This window comes from Streptopelia decaocto, assembly GCF_964273445.1.
Source record: "Streptopelia decaocto genome assembly, chromosome: 6".
NCBI classification, from domain to species: domain Eukaryota; kingdom Metazoa; phylum Chordata; class Aves; order Columbiformes; family Columbidae; genus Streptopelia; species Streptopelia decaocto.
This window is the reverse complement of record NC_138660.1, coordinates 42,663,288-42,681,795: the sequence shown is the minus strand read 5'-3', so window position 1 is coordinate 42,681,795 and position 18,508 is coordinate 42,663,288. Positions and strand designations below refer to the sequence as shown.

The 18,508-nt window shown below is 36.4% G+C and overlaps 1 protein-coding gene across 1 annotated transcript in view; it reads right to left on the bottom strand.

Moving 5' to 3' along the window:
• The window catches only part of PDE1A (phosphodiesterase 1A), a gene marked incomplete at its 5' end in the record, with an annotated part of 115,128 nt that overhangs the window by 22,027 nt on the left and 74,593 nt on the right, over positions 1 to 18,508 (bottom strand). The window contains 6 exons of the mRNA XM_082057105.1: positions 691 to 811; positions 2,286 to 2,367; positions 6,201 to 6,321; positions 6,440 to 6,541; positions 12,340 to 12,465; positions 15,081 to 15,181. Coding sequence (XP_081913231.1) covers positions 691 to 811; positions 2,286 to 2,367; positions 6,201 to 6,321; positions 6,440 to 6,541; positions 12,340 to 12,465; positions 15,081 to 15,181 — 653 coding nt within the window. The remainder of the gene's footprint in view (positions 1 to 690; positions 812 to 2,285; positions 2,368 to 6,200; positions 6,322 to 6,439; positions 6,542 to 12,339; positions 12,466 to 15,080; positions 15,182 to 18,508) is intronic.

Below are 18,508 nucleotides of genomic sequence, written 5' to 3'. Positions count from 1 at the left end.
ATCTTATTATTGAACAATGCTTTCAGCATAGAGTCACTCAGATAACACTGTCTGTTATAGGACGTTTGTTTTATAGACAACTTCTATGAAGCAAAAAACAAGAGCTGGATGGGTAAACCCTCGCTGCATCTCATACTGTACTTGGATCTCTCAAGTAGAATATAAATGGAATCAATTTTGGCTCAAGTGCATATAGCAAATATTATTAAAACGGAAAGGTGAAGAAGGAAAGTGACCGACAGAATAATAAAAAACAGAAAAAAAAAAAACCCTAAAACCACCTTCACCACCTCCACTTCCAACTGTCTCTCAGAAAGAAATAATAACTTTTGGTACTGTCAATTAAAATTATACTGAAAATAGCTCAAGAGAAGTAGGTACCTCAATAATCTATTGGAAAGATTATAGTCAAAGAAAAAAAAGTGTTATTAGATATGCTGTAGAAAATGAACTTTATATTTTACATGTGTGTATTCTACTCGTTACTGTGGTTTTGACTTTTTATGTGCACGATGGTTCACAGTCATTGGAGTAATAGCTTATTGCAAATACAACACAGTACCACATGGTGGCAATACCACACAGCCATTTCTGTTACTTTTCCAACCGTTAAAACAATTGTGATAATTCAAAGAATGACACCATTATGTTATTTTATGTTAGTTCAATAACTAAACAGTGTATTCATACCTGGATGTCCCAAATGCAGGACTTTCAGATTTTGATGCTTCCTCTATAAGAGGCATAACAATTTTCTCCATTGAGTCCGTAAGAAGAGAAAATGTTGGTTCTACTATGAAATCAATGAAACCTAAAGAAGAAAAAGAGAGAAAATCAGGTTTTCCATTTCCACAGCTCTCAAATCAAAATACTATATATCAGGCTGATTTTCTGACTGTAGTCCTGATTCAGTATACTTGATACCACTAGTATAATCTTGAGAAAAAAAGCACAACTGGAAACAAAAACACCTGAAGCTTTATAGATATAACTAGATATTAATAATTATAGCTTTTCATTGCTTTTTCTTGTAAATTTTATGCACTGCAGAACACACCTACCATTTGAAATGAATATTAATTATTGAATAGAAGGGAAGCCAAGGGGCTAGAAGTCATGCTGTCTCTTTTACCATTCAGATCTTCTTGCAAAGGAGTTAATATTTCAAAATGCTGTTTATTATTCTGTGGAGGTAAAGTGTTATTTCACGTTGCGTAGGAGTATTCTGTCAAATCAGTGAAGAGAACAAGTAATATCCTTAGGAGACAGCATTCATCCCACAGTTCGGAGATGTCAGCTCTGAACAATGCCTTTTACATTTTAAAGTGCTCATCAAGGTATGGAATGACACAGTGAAAGAATGAAGTATTATTCCCTGCTGAGCACTTAACAGGAAAAAAAAATGTTAAAACATGAGCTAGCAATGGATTTCCATATGTTTTCATGCTCTAACCATGCAACACAGTACAGAGGTGAGCAACAGTGCTTCAGCCTAGGATCCAGTTTCCCTCCTGCAGTGGGTATGATGCTCAAGCACAGTGCCTTTCAAGTCCCAATGAAATGGAATAAAGGACATTTTCAATGACAAGGTCAGACAGGAAGACATGCTTCAGTTCAAGGATAACACAGTCAGCTGTAGAATCTCTCCCTGAGTATTGTGTTCACTCACATAATTTTATTTCCTTATTTCTGCTGATGGAAACAGGGATAGAGAGAACTTAGACCCACATTTCTGAAAGTGGAAAGATAAAGTTTGGCTGCAGTTGACCAAAATGCAATTAGGATTGACAGGAAGAGAATGCAGTGGTCCTTGTCAACACAAGGAGGCTTGACCCTGTGTAGTTTGACCCTGCCACACTGACAGTCTCTGCAGTGCAGATCTGATGTATGAATTAGCTTTGAGGTGCATCTACAAAACAATACAAGGCTTTCAGATTGTGGTAGAGACAGACGTGTGATTTGACCAAGAGTCAATCTGTCTGAGGACATGATCTACCCAATTCTAAAGCATGTACAATAAAAGTTGGGTTTATGTCCCATACTTCAGTTAATCCCTCTCCTGTCCCTCCTTGGCACCACATATGCTGAAATTACTTCATGTTCTTTTGAGACCAGCATTTCTGCTGTAAGAGCATAGGAGTTGCGTGAACAGATAGGTGCAAAGAAATGCCTTCTACGCTATGGTATTTGGAACATCTAAAACTCAAAATGGGTATAAGAAATGCCCACATGATTTTACGTGTTCCTACATATACAAGAAAAAGAAAAACAAAACTTGACATTACCTATTTGGGACTGAGCTACCAAAGTAGACTTGCGGTCACAGAGTGGGGAAAACTGAAGACCTAAAGCAGCCTCCTTGTCTCCCTGCAAACAACAACATTCAATATTATAAGCACATATTTAATAGAGAGACAGAAAGACAAAGGAATCTGAACATTCTTAGCATTTATTCAACTGATTAATTTGTTCACTTGTATTCCTAAACAAAAACAAGCCACAGAAGGAAAACAAACCAAACCACCCACCTCATTATTTATCTTCAAATTTTAGGGAAAAATGAAAGTCAAAATTCTAACTTACATTTGACAATTTTTATATAAAGGAACTTATTGCAAGCAAGTTATCCTCAAGAGCAAGGCATCTGCCAATGAGATTTAACATGTATGAAATCCTCCAGTATTCACAGTTGAGTTCTGCTGATCCCAGATGTAATGGGATTGGAGATATTTAGACATGTTTGCAATAGCATGGCAAATGCTAATTGATTCCTTCTATCACATTTGTTTATCCAACATGTAAGAGTCCTTCAGTGGATTTACACAGGTCAAGGGCATGATCTGACCTGAACTGATTCTCACTAGCAGGCATGTCTCTCTGCTACTGTAGCCATAACAAAGCAGAAGCTCAATTTCATTACAAATTTGTACAACCTAATTCTGAAAATAGTTCAACACCTAATACATTAAAAGAGATGTTTTTTGTCATAACAGTTTTGACAGACAGGGGGCCATTATCTCCGTTTTCAGCATGGTAGACCAACTGACTTGAAATAGCTCAAAAAGAAAGTCTAGTGGCACAAAAAACCCTGAAGAGACATCTTTCAAAGAAGGCTATAATTTGTGTTGCTGGACAAACTTGGCCCCTAGATGCACTGACATTCTAGATATAGGAAAAGTTAGTCTTTCAAGTAAAATGACTCTACGTATTACATTATTCATGGATATCAGTGGGGAGCAGTACATGAACATACTATTTTCCCAAAGATCTCATCAGAGGCTGATGGACAAAGGGGACAGTATTGACCTTCCTTAAACTTTTTATCATATATCATTGAACTAGATTTGTGAAAAGTTTAGAACTGTAATACCAATAAAACCATTTCAGCCACAGGAATAGATATAGCTTGCAGATTGTGTTTCATGTAGAAGTGGAGAGTTTTATCACTGTGGCCTTTAAATTCTATGCCTAAGGGTTCGTAATTTGCATGCAGCATGTAAAAGAACACATGAACATGTCCTACTAAGAGCGGTGTTAGTGGTGCCTCCAGGTAAATGCTGAAGGCAGACTGTGATATAATATAAACTGGGGTAGTTCTAGCAATTTCAGCCATTGTTGAATACAGGATTTCTAAAGAAATATTAATTTTGCAGTCTTCTATTAACTAGGTATTAAAAATGAGAAAATTCCACACTAGCAAAGAATTTGTTTGAATTTTTTTAATGTTTTCAAGTAGGTCTTTAAGCCAATTATGAATTAGTTTGCAATTAATATAATACATAAGTAATACAATACATAATTACTACTTAAATGTCATATGAGACTAAGTCTACTGTAAATTGTAATAATAGACACAGAATTTACAGTTAAATTTATCATTAATATTTAAAATCAAGACAAATCTCAAAACAGTAAAAAAACCTCTTTGCCCAGGTGCTGAACTCACTGGACAACTTGGTTTTTTGTGCTTTTGGACCTATTCAGACTGAGAGTAGAATGCTATAGGAGCTCTGATACTTGTTTGAGTGACTTGAACTATGTATTTCTTTACTGTTAAGGTTTTGAGATGGGTGAGTGTATTTTTATTTTAAATAAGTAGCTCAGATTTTCCTTGGCATTATAACACACTTCCTGTAATTGTTGCTTTTAAACTTAAAGCATTGTTTGGCTTTTCCCCTGAAGTTAACACTGGCACGCATTTTAACCATTAGCTGCAGTTAACAAAGTTTTTTGTGTAGGTGAATGTTCATGTTGTGCTGGTACTTGCTTACTTTGAAGGATGCCTGTTAAAGCATTGGTTTTGGATCAGCAGTTTCAGGCTCTGCTGCTTTTTCATCTAAGGAAGTAGAAACAGTTGAATTACTATTTTTAAAGTAGAGGAGGAATTAGGGGGGTTTGTATGCATCTGAACTACTTCATGTTGGCTAACATAGATTTGGAAATCCCAGAGATTTCCACCACACACACACTGATCAACAGACCAGAGGATGCACAACCAAAACAGTGCATCTAGGAAGCAAGAGACCTACGGTGTCTGCCCCGTTCAGTACATTTATATATGTACAGTTACATCATCACACTTCAGATGTGTTGGAACTATGCCATACAGACTGTTCTTAGTAGTATGCATAAAGAGAGATTTGGTTCCTTGCACACTCCTCTAAAGCCTGAGAGACTTTCACATGATTTACTGCTGAGTTGCAGAAATACATACATGGTGATTTGATCCTATTGTTAAATGCCTTCTCAAGTCTTTGAGCAGCTTATTTGGGATCCAGTTACTTCTTCTAATGAAAGGATAAAGGAATAACTAAAACATTAGCCGATCCTATGTACTCAATGACAAATGTGGGACTGTTCATTGCTAATTCTATATCCACTTGACTGGACACATTGCCTCACTGTCCCAGGGGCTCTGCCTAGTCTGTCCCTCTATGTCTAAAATGTTTTCACAGTTGGTAATTTCTGACCTTTTCAAGCAATATATATCTGGAGTAATCTGCTCCTCCTTTTTCCTCTCAAGTACAAAATCCTAATAATTTCCATTTACAGAAGCAGATACAAATTCATGACTCTATTCAATATTTCCACAAAACTTAGTCCATTCATTATTTAGATTAAGGCAACAGTTCTCCAGTCTGTTTCCCTACTGTGAATTGATATAAAGAACTTCTAGGTACTGAGCAAGAACCTTCTAGAGCAGATGGGCCTAACAACCGCATGGTTTAACATACTGACCTTTTTATTCTCCGACCCTTTTCCAGTGTGACCCACCTGATTTGAAAATGTCATCATATAGCAAAATAATGAAAATCAAGATGAACAAGACATACACTGTTCTGTTATCTGGGTTAACCATTTTTGAAACCTGTGTATAGCTGTAGAAACAGTGTAATACCTAAACTTGATTTTGGTTATCATTTGTACTTTAGTAACTGTTATGTTAAAAATGTGTATGGTCACAAATATTCATTGCAGGGAGATTATTCTCCCTTGGGAGAAATCGGATTTTGCACCTGCTGAGGTGAGTAAAACAAATGGCAGAAGTGACACCAGCACCTACTGGGCTTTCTCTTTGAATTCGATATCTTATAAAAATGAAAAAAAACTTTCAGAAAGGTGCGTCTTCATTTTTGTTTTAGGACATATGGCCATAGTGTTAACAGGATGATTCTGTCTAACCTTTGGCTTCAGATCAAGCTGTTAAGAAAGCAAAACCTGCAGATCTATGTGGCATATACATGGCAAGCACTGGCAAAGAAAAGAAATACAAGGGCTTTCTGAAATGTGAAATGGAGACAACTGTTTGCCTTCTTTGATGAACATGAATTCTTCCTATTTTGAAGCCCCTCATACTATTCTGCTGGTGCTACTTTTTAGCTTGAAGGATATATAAATCTCTCTCTACAGAATGAAAACAGCTTGACAAGTTATATTATCATTGAAATTAAAAAATGCTATAACACTCAGAATCCTGGTATCAGCTGAAATAGATATAGAGCTATAACAATTTCATCTTATTCATGCACATAAAAGTTGAATTAATGTCAGTGGTATGGTTGAAGAATAAAGAATATATACTACTAACAATGCTTGTCAATCACAGCCAACAGCATCCTTGCTGGTAGACTTATGAAAGATTTAATTGTGTAACTATTGCTTATGGAACTAGATTTATTAAAAGATTTTAAAAATGGCACCTGTTGAAAAAATTCTTCCATCAGTGCCATGGTCCACCGGTAGTGCAGCTCCCAGGATTTTGCTGGATGGCTTATGTCTGCTGCATGTAGAATCAAAGACATGGCTTTGGCTTTGTCTACCCTGTCAATTCAAGGACATGCTCCAATTATCTCAAAACAAAGGCAACTATTTAAATTCTTTCTTGTACATGAACTCATTGAAAGACTACAGACGATGAATAGAATGGAAAATAACCTACCCCTCTGTCTGCTGTAGAGTATGTCGCATAGTTTTAATCTGTTGAAAATGACCCGACATATCTGTAGACAAGACCATCTCAATGACCAAGCTACGCAACTCCCTAAGAATAATTAAAAGCAAAATGACTCATTAGAATACATTTATTCTATGTATGGTACATTGTTTAAGTAGTGCTTGTTAATTTATAACCTTTTAGACAACATCATGGGTTTTATTATGTTTTTAAAAACATTTAAATAAGTTATTAACAACTGGAACATTGTATCCTAAAGGAATTCTGTGAAAGCAATGTACTTCAAAAAATGCACTCAGCAATAATTATTTCAGAGTCACACTGTTTGGTAATTCCTCTTTTCAAGTGTATAAACTAAAATTACATGTAGTTCTGTTCACCCATTATGAGCCTTTCCTTATTTTTCCACCAGTAGAGCATTCAAAAAACCAGTCAGTCTCTGTGCTTACCACCCCCATATTAGTGCAGATCAGGCATAACACTAAACCTAGGAAGAAGGCTGTGGAAACACCCAGAAGAGCAAGAGATATTACATCTGAAACACTATCAACACTACGCCAATACATTTACATTATCACAAACCGCCCTTCATGTCAAAAATTCCTGTTTCATGAATCAGAACAAGTTCAGGATTTATAGTTTATCTATATCTTGGTATTATGGTCAGAGGTCTTGGCTTGTCCATCAGCTTTCTCTTAAGTGAATATGAAAAGAGTAAAACATGAATCATGTAAGACAGCATATTAATTCTCATTGTATATGAAAGTACATTAATTTTGTCAACAATAATTACTGATTTGGAAAATTCTATTTCCTCAATGTAGAAGGACTGTATATAGACAATGTAGCAGTCTCCTGAGTCTTCATTTACATACCTTCAAATGGTCTAGGAGGATTTATGTGCGAGAGTGTTGCTTTTATTTATATTGGGGACAATTCACCACATTAAATCTTCGATTACGTAGCACATATCTTCATGAGCACACTCTGAATCTTAAGGATGTCCAAGTATCAACTACAACAGTAGAATCCCACTTTATTCATTCTCACTGATCTTTCATATTGTATTCATATCTTTGATTTACTTAATGCATTTTTTTAAAAGGACTATGTTTTTTAGAGGTAAATTGCAGTTTTCTTTAAGACTGTTAGAATAGTTTGTTATAAAAACTATCAAGACTGCTTTTGAGCCAAATTAATTGCATATTTAAGCTGATACTCCTTATTGATTTTTGTGTATTTATCCCTGATTTGCTTTGATGTAACTGGATAAAGACTCAGTCTTCTTACTTCTACTCAAAAATACGCAGCCATTGCAACTTGTGTTTAGAAAATGCCTTACCTTATCTGACCTTATAATAAGATACTAATTAATTTGCATCCCAACTGTTCCTCCTCCACATTGCTTTGAAACTGTACCCTTCAAACACAGCCAAACACATTAAAAAAAAAAAAAAAAAAAGGAAAAAGACCAGCTAACACTACATGAAAACTGAGGGCTTTGCATTGTTAAACCCTGTTGTTTGTAAGACTGAAATCATTATCAATTTCCCTTTCTATGGGAGATTTTCCTAGGAACTTTTCATGTCTGAACTTTTAAGAGTAATCAGAAATAAGCCCCTCTCTATTACACAAACACACAGAAAAGCAAAATTCTGCTTCCAGTAGATTCACACTGTGATGGCAGGAGACAAACCCTAATTCTAACCTCCTCACCTGAACAAGGATCAAATAGAGAGATGAAAAATTCAGAACTGAGGGGGAAACATTAAGTAAAGCTTTATGAAATCTATGAATGCTCTGTCTACTACCATTGTACAGAAGATTATTCTTGGAGTTCAACCATTCTCAAAACATTTCCCAGGGAAAAAAAGACCCTCTCAACTTCCATACTGAAGGAGACCTCAGCTGGTCCCACAGGTAACTCGGGGCAGGAATCTCTGCCCACTTCATTAAGCAGTCCACAGCTACGGGCATCAGGACAATAAGGTCAGCACCGCTCATGATACGACAGCAAAAAGGTTCGCAGGCACTGCCATCTTTAGTTCCATGACAGGAAGCAGTAACACTATACAGGCGGATTTTTGAGATCCACAATTGGAAGATTACTGGTTTTGAGTATGTAATCTCCACTTTTCTGAAGTAAACTGTCATTCCATGTGCTGTCATCCTTTCTCAACCCTCCTATATCGATATGTCCTATGGATAGGATACTGTAAAAAATAGTTGCAAGATGATGTGAAGAAATTACATTAATAGTGCTGTAATAAAAAAGAGATAAGGAATGACACATTAATTTCTCAGAAAAGTAGTCAACCACTAAACAAAAACCAACTTTACCTGTATTTGTCCATGACAAAGACATTTAGTCAGCAGGAAACTAATGAAAAAATGAAGGAACAGGCTAAGATGAGCAAAAGCAAGTTGGGAACTGAAGACATAACATTCATCTTGCAAATTATAGCAATCCTGCTTTCCTCAGACAGAAGACTTCCAAAGGAAGTTGTGAAGGAAAATCTGCTCACTGTGCATTGTATATAATGCATATTGGTTTTTAGTCTTTTGTATATTATCAGGTAACATATCAACATTTGCCTTACAACTGGAATCATTTGAGACATTAATAACACCTGACCACCTATAGCAGTTGATGTAACACATGGGAAACTAGAACATGAAAAGCCTGGTGAACCAAAGGAGAAAGGGGGACAAAAAGTGATCCCTCTTTAGTTTATTAGGGAAGCTAAGTGAGAGAAACAAGACAATATGGAAGACTGGAATTTATTTTCAGAATCGAGAAAAGGGTGAGAAAAGACTATGAATGTCACGTGTGTTATCCACAAAGGACATCCTCATCAGAATGTTGGCAGTGTTTCCCTGCTCAGACCCAAACCCTATGTTTTAACCTTAACTGAAGCTGACAGTTTATTAGTGCATTTATCTTATTAATGTTAACATGTAGAAAAGAAAATGTAATACTATAAAGTCATTCTCAGTCATTTTGCTTCATCTTGCTGAAATAATTGGATGAACCACAGTTTAAATAGGCTGGGGTATTATTATTTTTTTTTTTTAAATTGAACTGCTACAACTCAAGAAAACAGATCTGACATTAGTCAAGAAAATAATCAGTGCCAGGAAGTACATTAAAAAGTTGAACAAATTATCATTTCAATTTGCTGCCAATTTGATTCAGTGCAAATTTCAAAACTGTTAGTCTAACAGCATGAATTCCAGTACAGAACCAAGAAGTTCACTCTAGTAATAATTAGAAAATTGAAGAGTTTCTTTTAAGTGGCTAACAGATCTGTCATTGCACCAATGAACAACACTATCTGATGACAGAACATGAATTTTTTTATATTGGCAAAAATACCAGGAAACCATCATTTCCATGACTGATCCTCTCAGTTAAGTGTCAAACTTCGACAGGTTGTGCAGGTTCTCAGACTGGTACTTTGGAAGTTACTGCTTTGTTTGAAAGCACAGACTGTAATTGCTTAGCTAAGTGACAAAACATGGAACTGAGTGTCCTAATTTAGTTGCTTGTTAGTTCACATATCTCTTCTAAATTGTACTGAATGTCCTCAACAAGAAACCACAAATTCTACTTTCTCTGATTTCCAAATTTCACCAACTTCAAACTGGCTGCATATAATAGTGGACTGGATCTGTGCAACCACTGTACACAAAGTTCACAAAACTAAAATAAGATCCTTCAGGAAATCCAAATCAGGTTACAGTGAGAGGAAATGGAAAAGTAAGTGCAAACACACCTAGTCTGTGATTGAGCAGCTTCCAAAGGAACGTGGTAGTTTATCACGGGTTTCAAAACCACGGAGAAATGAAATGCAACAGAAGTTAGAGCAAAGGGTCCATAATATAAAAAAAAAAGAAAGAACTGTGGGGAGATCAGACCAAGCAATCTGTGCACAGAAGAGTGTGATTCAGAAATGTGAAGAGACTCTATCACACTCCTCCCTTCATTATGTTGCAGTCCACCAGAACAACATATATAAACATCACACAGCTGGAAACCATGGGCTCCTCTTTCCATTGGGAAATATTTTCCTTCACAGGAGTTTCCATCCTATCACAGTTTTCCCCAGTGACATAACTAAAGTGAACAACTGGGATTCACTGTACTAGCTGGCAGCCAGATTTCTGTCAGCTGGAGCAGCTGCATGTTGCTGCAGGGATTCCCAAACTATACTCATTTATGGTGGTCTCCACTGATGAAGGAGCCAGGACTAAGGAAGCACATAAGTGTCTTCAAACCACCCTTGGTCCAGTCCTGAGCTGAAATTCAACTGAAGATCTGCCTCTTTCTACCTGGAAGCATTCTCTGGTAGGACACAACAAGAAACACCACCACTTCCAAAAACACACACTCTAAGCAATAAGTTTGAAGATTTGGAAATCATTACTTCGCTGCAATGATGGTTTTAAAAGACAGAATACCAGGCTCTGATGGCTGTCTACTGGCACAATCACTTTCTCCACACTCAATAGCTAGGACAAGCAAAAAAAGGCTCACAGAGACCTATCAGCCCCAAAACTATCAGGCCCAAAATAGTTCCAAGCAGAGCAAGGCTGACTCATGGTGGCAATGAAAATATAGCTGTATATGACAACTATTGCCGAAGTTTACAATTACTTCCAGAGATCTTTCTCCAGAACTAAATTTACAACAAAAATTCTGTGATAATTAAACCTAAGTCAGTATCCTCAGAGAATGAATCTTTTATGAGAATGCAAAAGCATATTTTTTCACTCTCACTTTGTATTAAATTAAAAAAAAATAAAAATACTTTCATATTAAGTGTTTTAGAGTAGCTACAGAAAAATAATTACTTGAAAAACAAAAGGGTCAGCAGACTTACCTTGAATAAACGCTTTATTTAGAGGTGTTCTGATCACATGGCTAAGTCAAATAACACAAAACTACCACGTAAAACAGTTCTTATTCTGTAAATATACACCATATCAAAATTTGATCTGACACCACATATTCCTTCGTAAATTTATAGTTTTGTGAAAATATAAATGAAGCAGAGTAAAGCTTTATTATTCATGGTGGCATGACCCACAGTGGTAGACTTTCCTGGCGTCAGAACCTCTCTCTCATGCTTCACAGTCCACCTCTTTAAAAGGATCTCTGAATAATAACTATGTTTACAGAAACACACAGAAGAGTTGTATTTTAAGTGTTATATGTATTGATCAAAGATATACAAAAGTAACGTGTTCTTTTTAATAATGGAGAAAGTCTTATCCCTAACACCTGTTCATTTTTTTCTTGTGACATATGAATTATGATCCTGATTCTGGCAGCTGGTCAAATGTTCTTAATGAATTACACAAAAATTAAGAAGAAGAAGAAAAGACAAGAGCTTTCTGTAGTGCTTCTGGGCCTTTATTATTTTTGGACTTTCCAGATAATTCATTTTTTAATGCTTTACCAAGATGTGACTGTGCTGTGCTATGTTACAAAGTAGAAATCCCAGAGGCTGTGGTGCTCAAGCTGGCAGCAGCATGTGACTCTACACCGAGGTTTTAACACACTGACAGATAAAGGTAACTTGGCTGGACGGGGGAAGAACTGAGGTTTTCCTGATGAGCTCTCTCACTTGAGACACTGTTCACACAGTCCAACACCATGCCTCATAAAGGCACAACCTCACTTGGACAATTCTGTGGAGTCTCCCACACAGTACTTTACACCACTGCAGCCTTCCCTAAGCTGTAAATATCCATTACTCCTTCCAGCACCAAAGTTTCTTCCTGTAACTTCAGCTCTTAAAATAGACTCCGCAGGGAAGGCCGGTTGTTTTTTATTATTTTTAAATATTGGAATTAAGTTTGAATGTCACAGTAGGTCTTACCTCCAGTCATCTTTGGTTAAATTTGCCAGGATGTTCATCTCTTCTTCTTGCATGAGTCTATAAGCAGCACTTACATGATGATTTTCAAGAACAGAACGATCATTGTACAATATTGCAACGTCTGACCTAGTGTTAAAAAAAAATGGCAGAATTTTCAGTAGCATGCTGGTGATGGCACCGGGGAAGGTAGGAATATGTATTCTCTATGAGAACTATTGACTATGTATATCAAACTATGTTTATTCTTTCCTTTTGTATCAAAGTTTTGTATAAAGTTTCCATCCCAAATGCATAAAAAATTATCACTATACCATTGTATATACTGCTTATACTGCTTGTGGGAAAGTAATATTTTTAAATGTGTAGTGGTTTATTTATATGCTATAACTGTGAAAAAAATGTGTGAGATCTTTGAGGTTCTTTACTGTAGGTAGGATCGTAGAGTGCGAGAAATGCTCTAGATAGGCCTCTCAAGGGTATTCTTAGGTGATATAACCATTTAAAATGCAATGCATCCACCAACAGAGGGGGCTCCACACATAGCACGAGTTTTAGAAGTTGCTACATCTGTTCTGAGAGAGACGTTTTGGCCTATGTCACTCATAATCAGAAGGAGTTGTAAATCATAAAGTATTTTAAAACTTCAATTTCATATGTTTTAAATGGATGCCATCTTTTTTTTTCAGAAAAACAACCAAAACTCAAGCCTCACAATAAAGGAATGGAAGAGATGCTATGCTGAAATTTTATTGCATTCAAGTGTTTCCTAAAGCCAGACTGTTATGATAATGTTAGCTCTCTCGACAGTATCCTTTCCCTCTTAATTAATGACTAACTTACAATACTAAAATTACATACAGATTTTCACAACTTTTGCTCTAGTATGGCTTTCTCATATTTAGCTTTAAACTTCATTAATTCTTGGATGATTTGTTTCCCCAAGATGCAATCTGACTTGCTAAACAACCTTGGGTGTCCCCTCTCTGCTACATTTCTGTTCTGCCAAAACTATTCCTCAGTATTTCAATTTTGTCAGCTGAAAAGTCTGTACCAGAAGAAAGGTGTGATGATTTAGCAGCGCAGCTTACTATGATATTAATAAGATAAATTCAACCTCCTCTTCTGTTGAGCAATAATATATATTCAGTGTAACCAGCCAGGTGTACACTATGGTACCAGGAATCCAAAAAATTAAAATAGGATTGGAAATTTTATTTCCAATCTTACCTAATCTTACCTAAATAATGAATATGCTCGCAACCATATCTCTACTAAAATAATTTGCCAATCACACATGATTACAAAGCACACTTTAACCCACATAGGTACTTATGGTTAGTTTTAAACAGTGCTAAGGTTTGCTGTGACTGTGACAGCCATTTCATCAGCTTTTCTCAGGCAAAAGAAGCCTGGATTCATGGCCCTGGGGTGCCACATCAGGGCCAGATTCCACTAGGAGGGAAGAAAGAGCTCCAATCACAAAACAAATACCTGCTTGCAAATATGCCCAAGTAAAAGTCAAAGTCTAACAGCTTGATTCATTTTCCACTTTTGCAATACTTCAGACCAAAACATTAAGGGCAAAAATAGAAAAGTAATATAAACTTGGAACTCACAACTGAAGTTTATTTTTAGCCAGACTATGCTGAGGGAGAAAATAATTGAGTCTTTCAGCTGCAGATCTAGAATTTGTTCATTATCGAAGGGTGCCTCTTGGGGCAATGGTATGTTATGGATTTAATTTAAATGTAATGGTTGGACACATTATCTGTATAGGCAAGTGCAAGTATGCTTTTGTTCAAAATAGTAATATTTCTAGCACAGAGCTCTTTTGTCAGAATAGGTCAGTAGTTTGCTGAAATGGTTTTTTCAAGAGTGGGTAAAGTGGACTTCTCAACTGAAGATACTAAAACCTAAGTATAGTCTAGTGTGAGAGAACGATAAGATGCTTTGTATTAGGCTAAGTATCAGGTCTATCATTCATCAGTAACGGATTGGCCAGTGATTTTCTTTGATAAGCTGAAAATATTTTAAGAGAGAGAGTTATATGCTGTTGTTCTGGAACAAAGGCTGGGATGATACGCTGCACTGGCATGAGAATACAGTCAGCCTTGCTCTCAAATCAGATTTCTTTCTAGATTTAATTTTCGTAACTACTCCAGATGCTGTCAAAACATGCTAGGAGAGGACTCGTAGTAGGTATTTCTAAATCTGTACTTGAAGGTTTCTCCCTCTGTACTAGGACCCTGTAAGTTTAATAAAAAAGTTGAAATAAAATGTAGCACCTGAAACAAGTACAGACACCTTGCTGAAATTGGCATTTTTCTGGGGACACTGTAGGAGAAACTTTTGAGTCAAAAATATCCGCATTTAAGCAAGCAAATAGAGGGAGGATGGGCTTTCCAAGTCGCTCTTGACGTATCAGCTCCAAAATATATAACTTGATCTAGGTGTTCCTGCTCCGGCAGGGTGATTGGACTAGATGATCTTTCGAAGACCCTTCCAGTCCCTAACATTCTGTGAGTCTGTGATTTCAAACACTATGGAGCTAACTCTTTACTTTTCCACACTGTCTTTGTTCATGTGAGCAGTCCCATTAACAGTACAGAGGTCAAGGAAACAATCAGTAAAATCAGGAATGAACTGGCTACTTCCTGGCTATGTCAGTGAGAGGTATGAAACAGCTCAGACCAATGAATAGCAAAGTCCAGATATGATGCTTTAAGGACCACTTCACTTACCTTGTCTGAATATGAAAATTGTTCGTGGTCCCAGTATGTTCATAATCATGGATGGCAGCTGCAAAGATCATTGCTAAAATTTCCAGTTCTGTGAACCAGTGCTGATAAATTAAAAAGAAATCTTAGTCATATTTTCTATAACAGCCTAATTCATATTAAACACTACAGTACTCAAAATGTTTTGTATTACCTTCAACTTAGGAAAAGTGTCTTATTCCAGGTAACTATATACCCTTCAGATTTCAGTATTATACAACAAAGTAACTCCTTGCACTTATTCTCTGAGACCAAGTTAACATCTTTATAGCCACTAGCAAAGTAAATATTGGCATTCAAAAGAATACAAGAAGTTATTAAGATAACTATATGGTATTTTTCATAGCTGTTTTGAGTAGGAAGTATCTAAACTACTAGCCCATACATGGCACGTGCCAAATTTTGGTATATTAATCTAAAAGCTTGATATGAAGTTAAGGTTATATTTTTTCTTTTAATGACTGATATATTATACAGTTGACAATAATTTCTAGGTAGAACATCAACAATAACCAATTTTATCAGTGTATGCAGCACTAAAATTAGGCCCATGGGAGATTTTTCTGTTCTAAAATTTACCATACTTTGTACTAATGCAAAAAAAGGGTGCATAAAGCTAGTACACTGTTACATAGAACAAAAGGTAAAAGAGGTCATGTATACAAAAAAATTCAGATCTTAGAGTTCTGTGCACGTTTATACCTCTCACTAACCGGGGCTGTTCTGTGTTGCTCAGTTTGTAAAATCACATTTATTATTTTATCTTTCAAGTCCTATTTCTTGAATAATAAACAATCCTTAGGGGGAAAATTTACTCCATCTAAAACTGGGGGCAGAAAAATTACTTGATAATTAACCCCCGCAGTCACAGGACTGATTAAGTCAAATGCCAGTCAACAATTTCCACACATATTTCAGATATTTTTAGTGTAGAAGTAAGCTTCTGTACTAAAGGATCAAAGAATGACCTCATACTTATGGACTCATATATGCACCTACATGTGCATGAATGCGCATTAGGTGCCAGAAGTAGTATTAAGCTGCCAATTGCAACATTTCTTTCAAGGAAGAAGAAAGGAAACAGTCAAGATTCATAAGCAATGTGAGAATAATGAAATAGGTCATTCAGCAACTAAATAAGACTGCAGAGGAACAACAAGTACTGGCTGCTAGTGAAGCAGTATAGATTTTAAAAGGTCACAACAGAGGAATGAGAATGTACTGTGAGCAGTTCTAAAATTGGAAACTATGACCTTCATCATACTGTGTGTCACAAGAAACCAGGCCGTGACCAGTCCTGGCTTTCACAATATTCGCAACATATCAAATAGACTAGAAACCAAGAAATTATTAGTCAGTAAAGCTAAACAAACTTCTATAAGATGCCTTTTCAAAGATCAGCTTTTTTAGCCACCAAAACAGTTGCTAGACAATGCATTTATAAGTAGAGGAGCATTCCATGTAAACAATATGTAGGGGCTACACAGACACTTCATACAGTTCTATGTGAGAGCAAGGGTTCTAGAGACCATATCTGTACAGCCAAAATTCAGATCAGTATTGAAGTTAGAGAATTGGAGGACTACTTTAGCTAAAGGATTTCTAAGGAAGGAGGAGAAAGTTAACAAGTGTTTTTCTCAAAAGGAGAGGGAAAAGCAGGTATCTGTAGGTCTGCAAGACTGTGAAGAGCTGGAACCTGCTTTCCTCCTGAAGATAGATACAATGCAGGCGTAACACCTATTGGAAAAGATCTCTTCTGTTGAGAGACGTTTTCCAGTGTTACAGATTGCTTATAATTAAATAGATACATTACAACTTCACATGAGCTCTGGTTCAAACTATTTTTTAGACAATGATGGATTAAAAAATGAGTAAGAAAGGGAGTCTCACAGTGCACTTATTGACAGTAAAGACACTTTTTCCTTTAGTTTGAGCAATACAGGTATGTGGGAGGAGAAAAGGCATGGTGGGAAGATGATCGATGACTCAAAAGTTCTTTACAAGATATATTCCCTGAGACTTGGATTCTCAAATCTTTATAAAGATGAAGACTTCATAAATGCAAGCTTGAGTAATATATTTAAATCATATCATCTGGGATTTAATCTCTTGGGAAGGTTAATAGATTGTGTGCCATCTGTGATATCTAACTTTCTAACACATTGATCTGAGGTGGCTGGATCTTGTTTCTTAAGATAGAGAGTAGCTCTTGGAAAATACAATGATAATTTTATTTCTTTAACTGCAACTCTGAATATGTGTTATTCTTCAGTGGAATCTCTCCAAAGGCTTGTGGAGAAAAATGAACTCTGAACAGCCAATTTTTTTGGCTGTTTTCCGGGTGCCTATAAAAGATACAAAATGTATGACCTCAACAACAGGAATTGTGAAAACGATTTTCTAAAACCCGTTTTTTTGAAACATTTGCTTCTCTTTGTCTTTCAGAAGTGAACAAGGAAGACAGCAATTCTTTGCAAGATTTGGGAGTCAGTGTCAGTTCCTTAAGATACAATGGAAGCACAAAAACTGCAAATTGTGAGCCAACCTGCAAAAAACGCCAAGGAATTTGATATAGAATTGCATGAAATCTACTCCAATCCAGGTATTTGTCAGAAGACAGAGTTAAAAGAGGCATTACAATGGATATACTCCAAAAACTATTAGCTTGACAAGTAAACTTCAAATTGTTACCAAGTAGGGTTCTGTAGGGTTAACCAGGCAACAGTAAAAAAACCCAACAAGTTAAATAGAACATTTGCATCATACTGATGTGTTCGCAAACTGCAAATGACATCTGGGATAGAAATACTTAGCAAGCTGCAGAATCACCAGGCCCTCTTTCAAACACTGACCTCTATAAATGTCCTTCTGCCTGGCAAGCTACAGCTGTTTGAGGCACTCTTGACTAACGGGTTGCCCTACTTAGATATCTTTCCAAGAAGTTTCCAATATCATAATTCAGCAATTCAAATGTGTGTATTTAAAACCTGGCCTAATTTTACAGGAATATTTTGTAGCAGCATTGCAACATGAATGAGGTTTTACAACAAAGTAACAGCAATGAAGTCTAAGCTTTTCGGAAAAGTCCAAATCACAAAGTGCAGTTACAAGGTTAAGATGCTAATGTGGTAAAACTTGAGCTGGAGAGACCTCTGTCATTCTCATGTGCAGCTGGCAGAAAGAGATATTCAAATACGTAACAGGTTCATTCATTGAGCGTTCAGAGACACAAAAAGTGTGCTGCAAAGTTATTTAATCAAAGGCTAAAGATCCCAAATGGACCAGGATAGATCTAGAAGTTGGAAACTTGCCCTGGCATCACAAAGAAAATCCGGATGTTATTGGGTTTTTTTGAAGGATGGAGGGGCACAGTTACAATGGGCCAAAGGCAT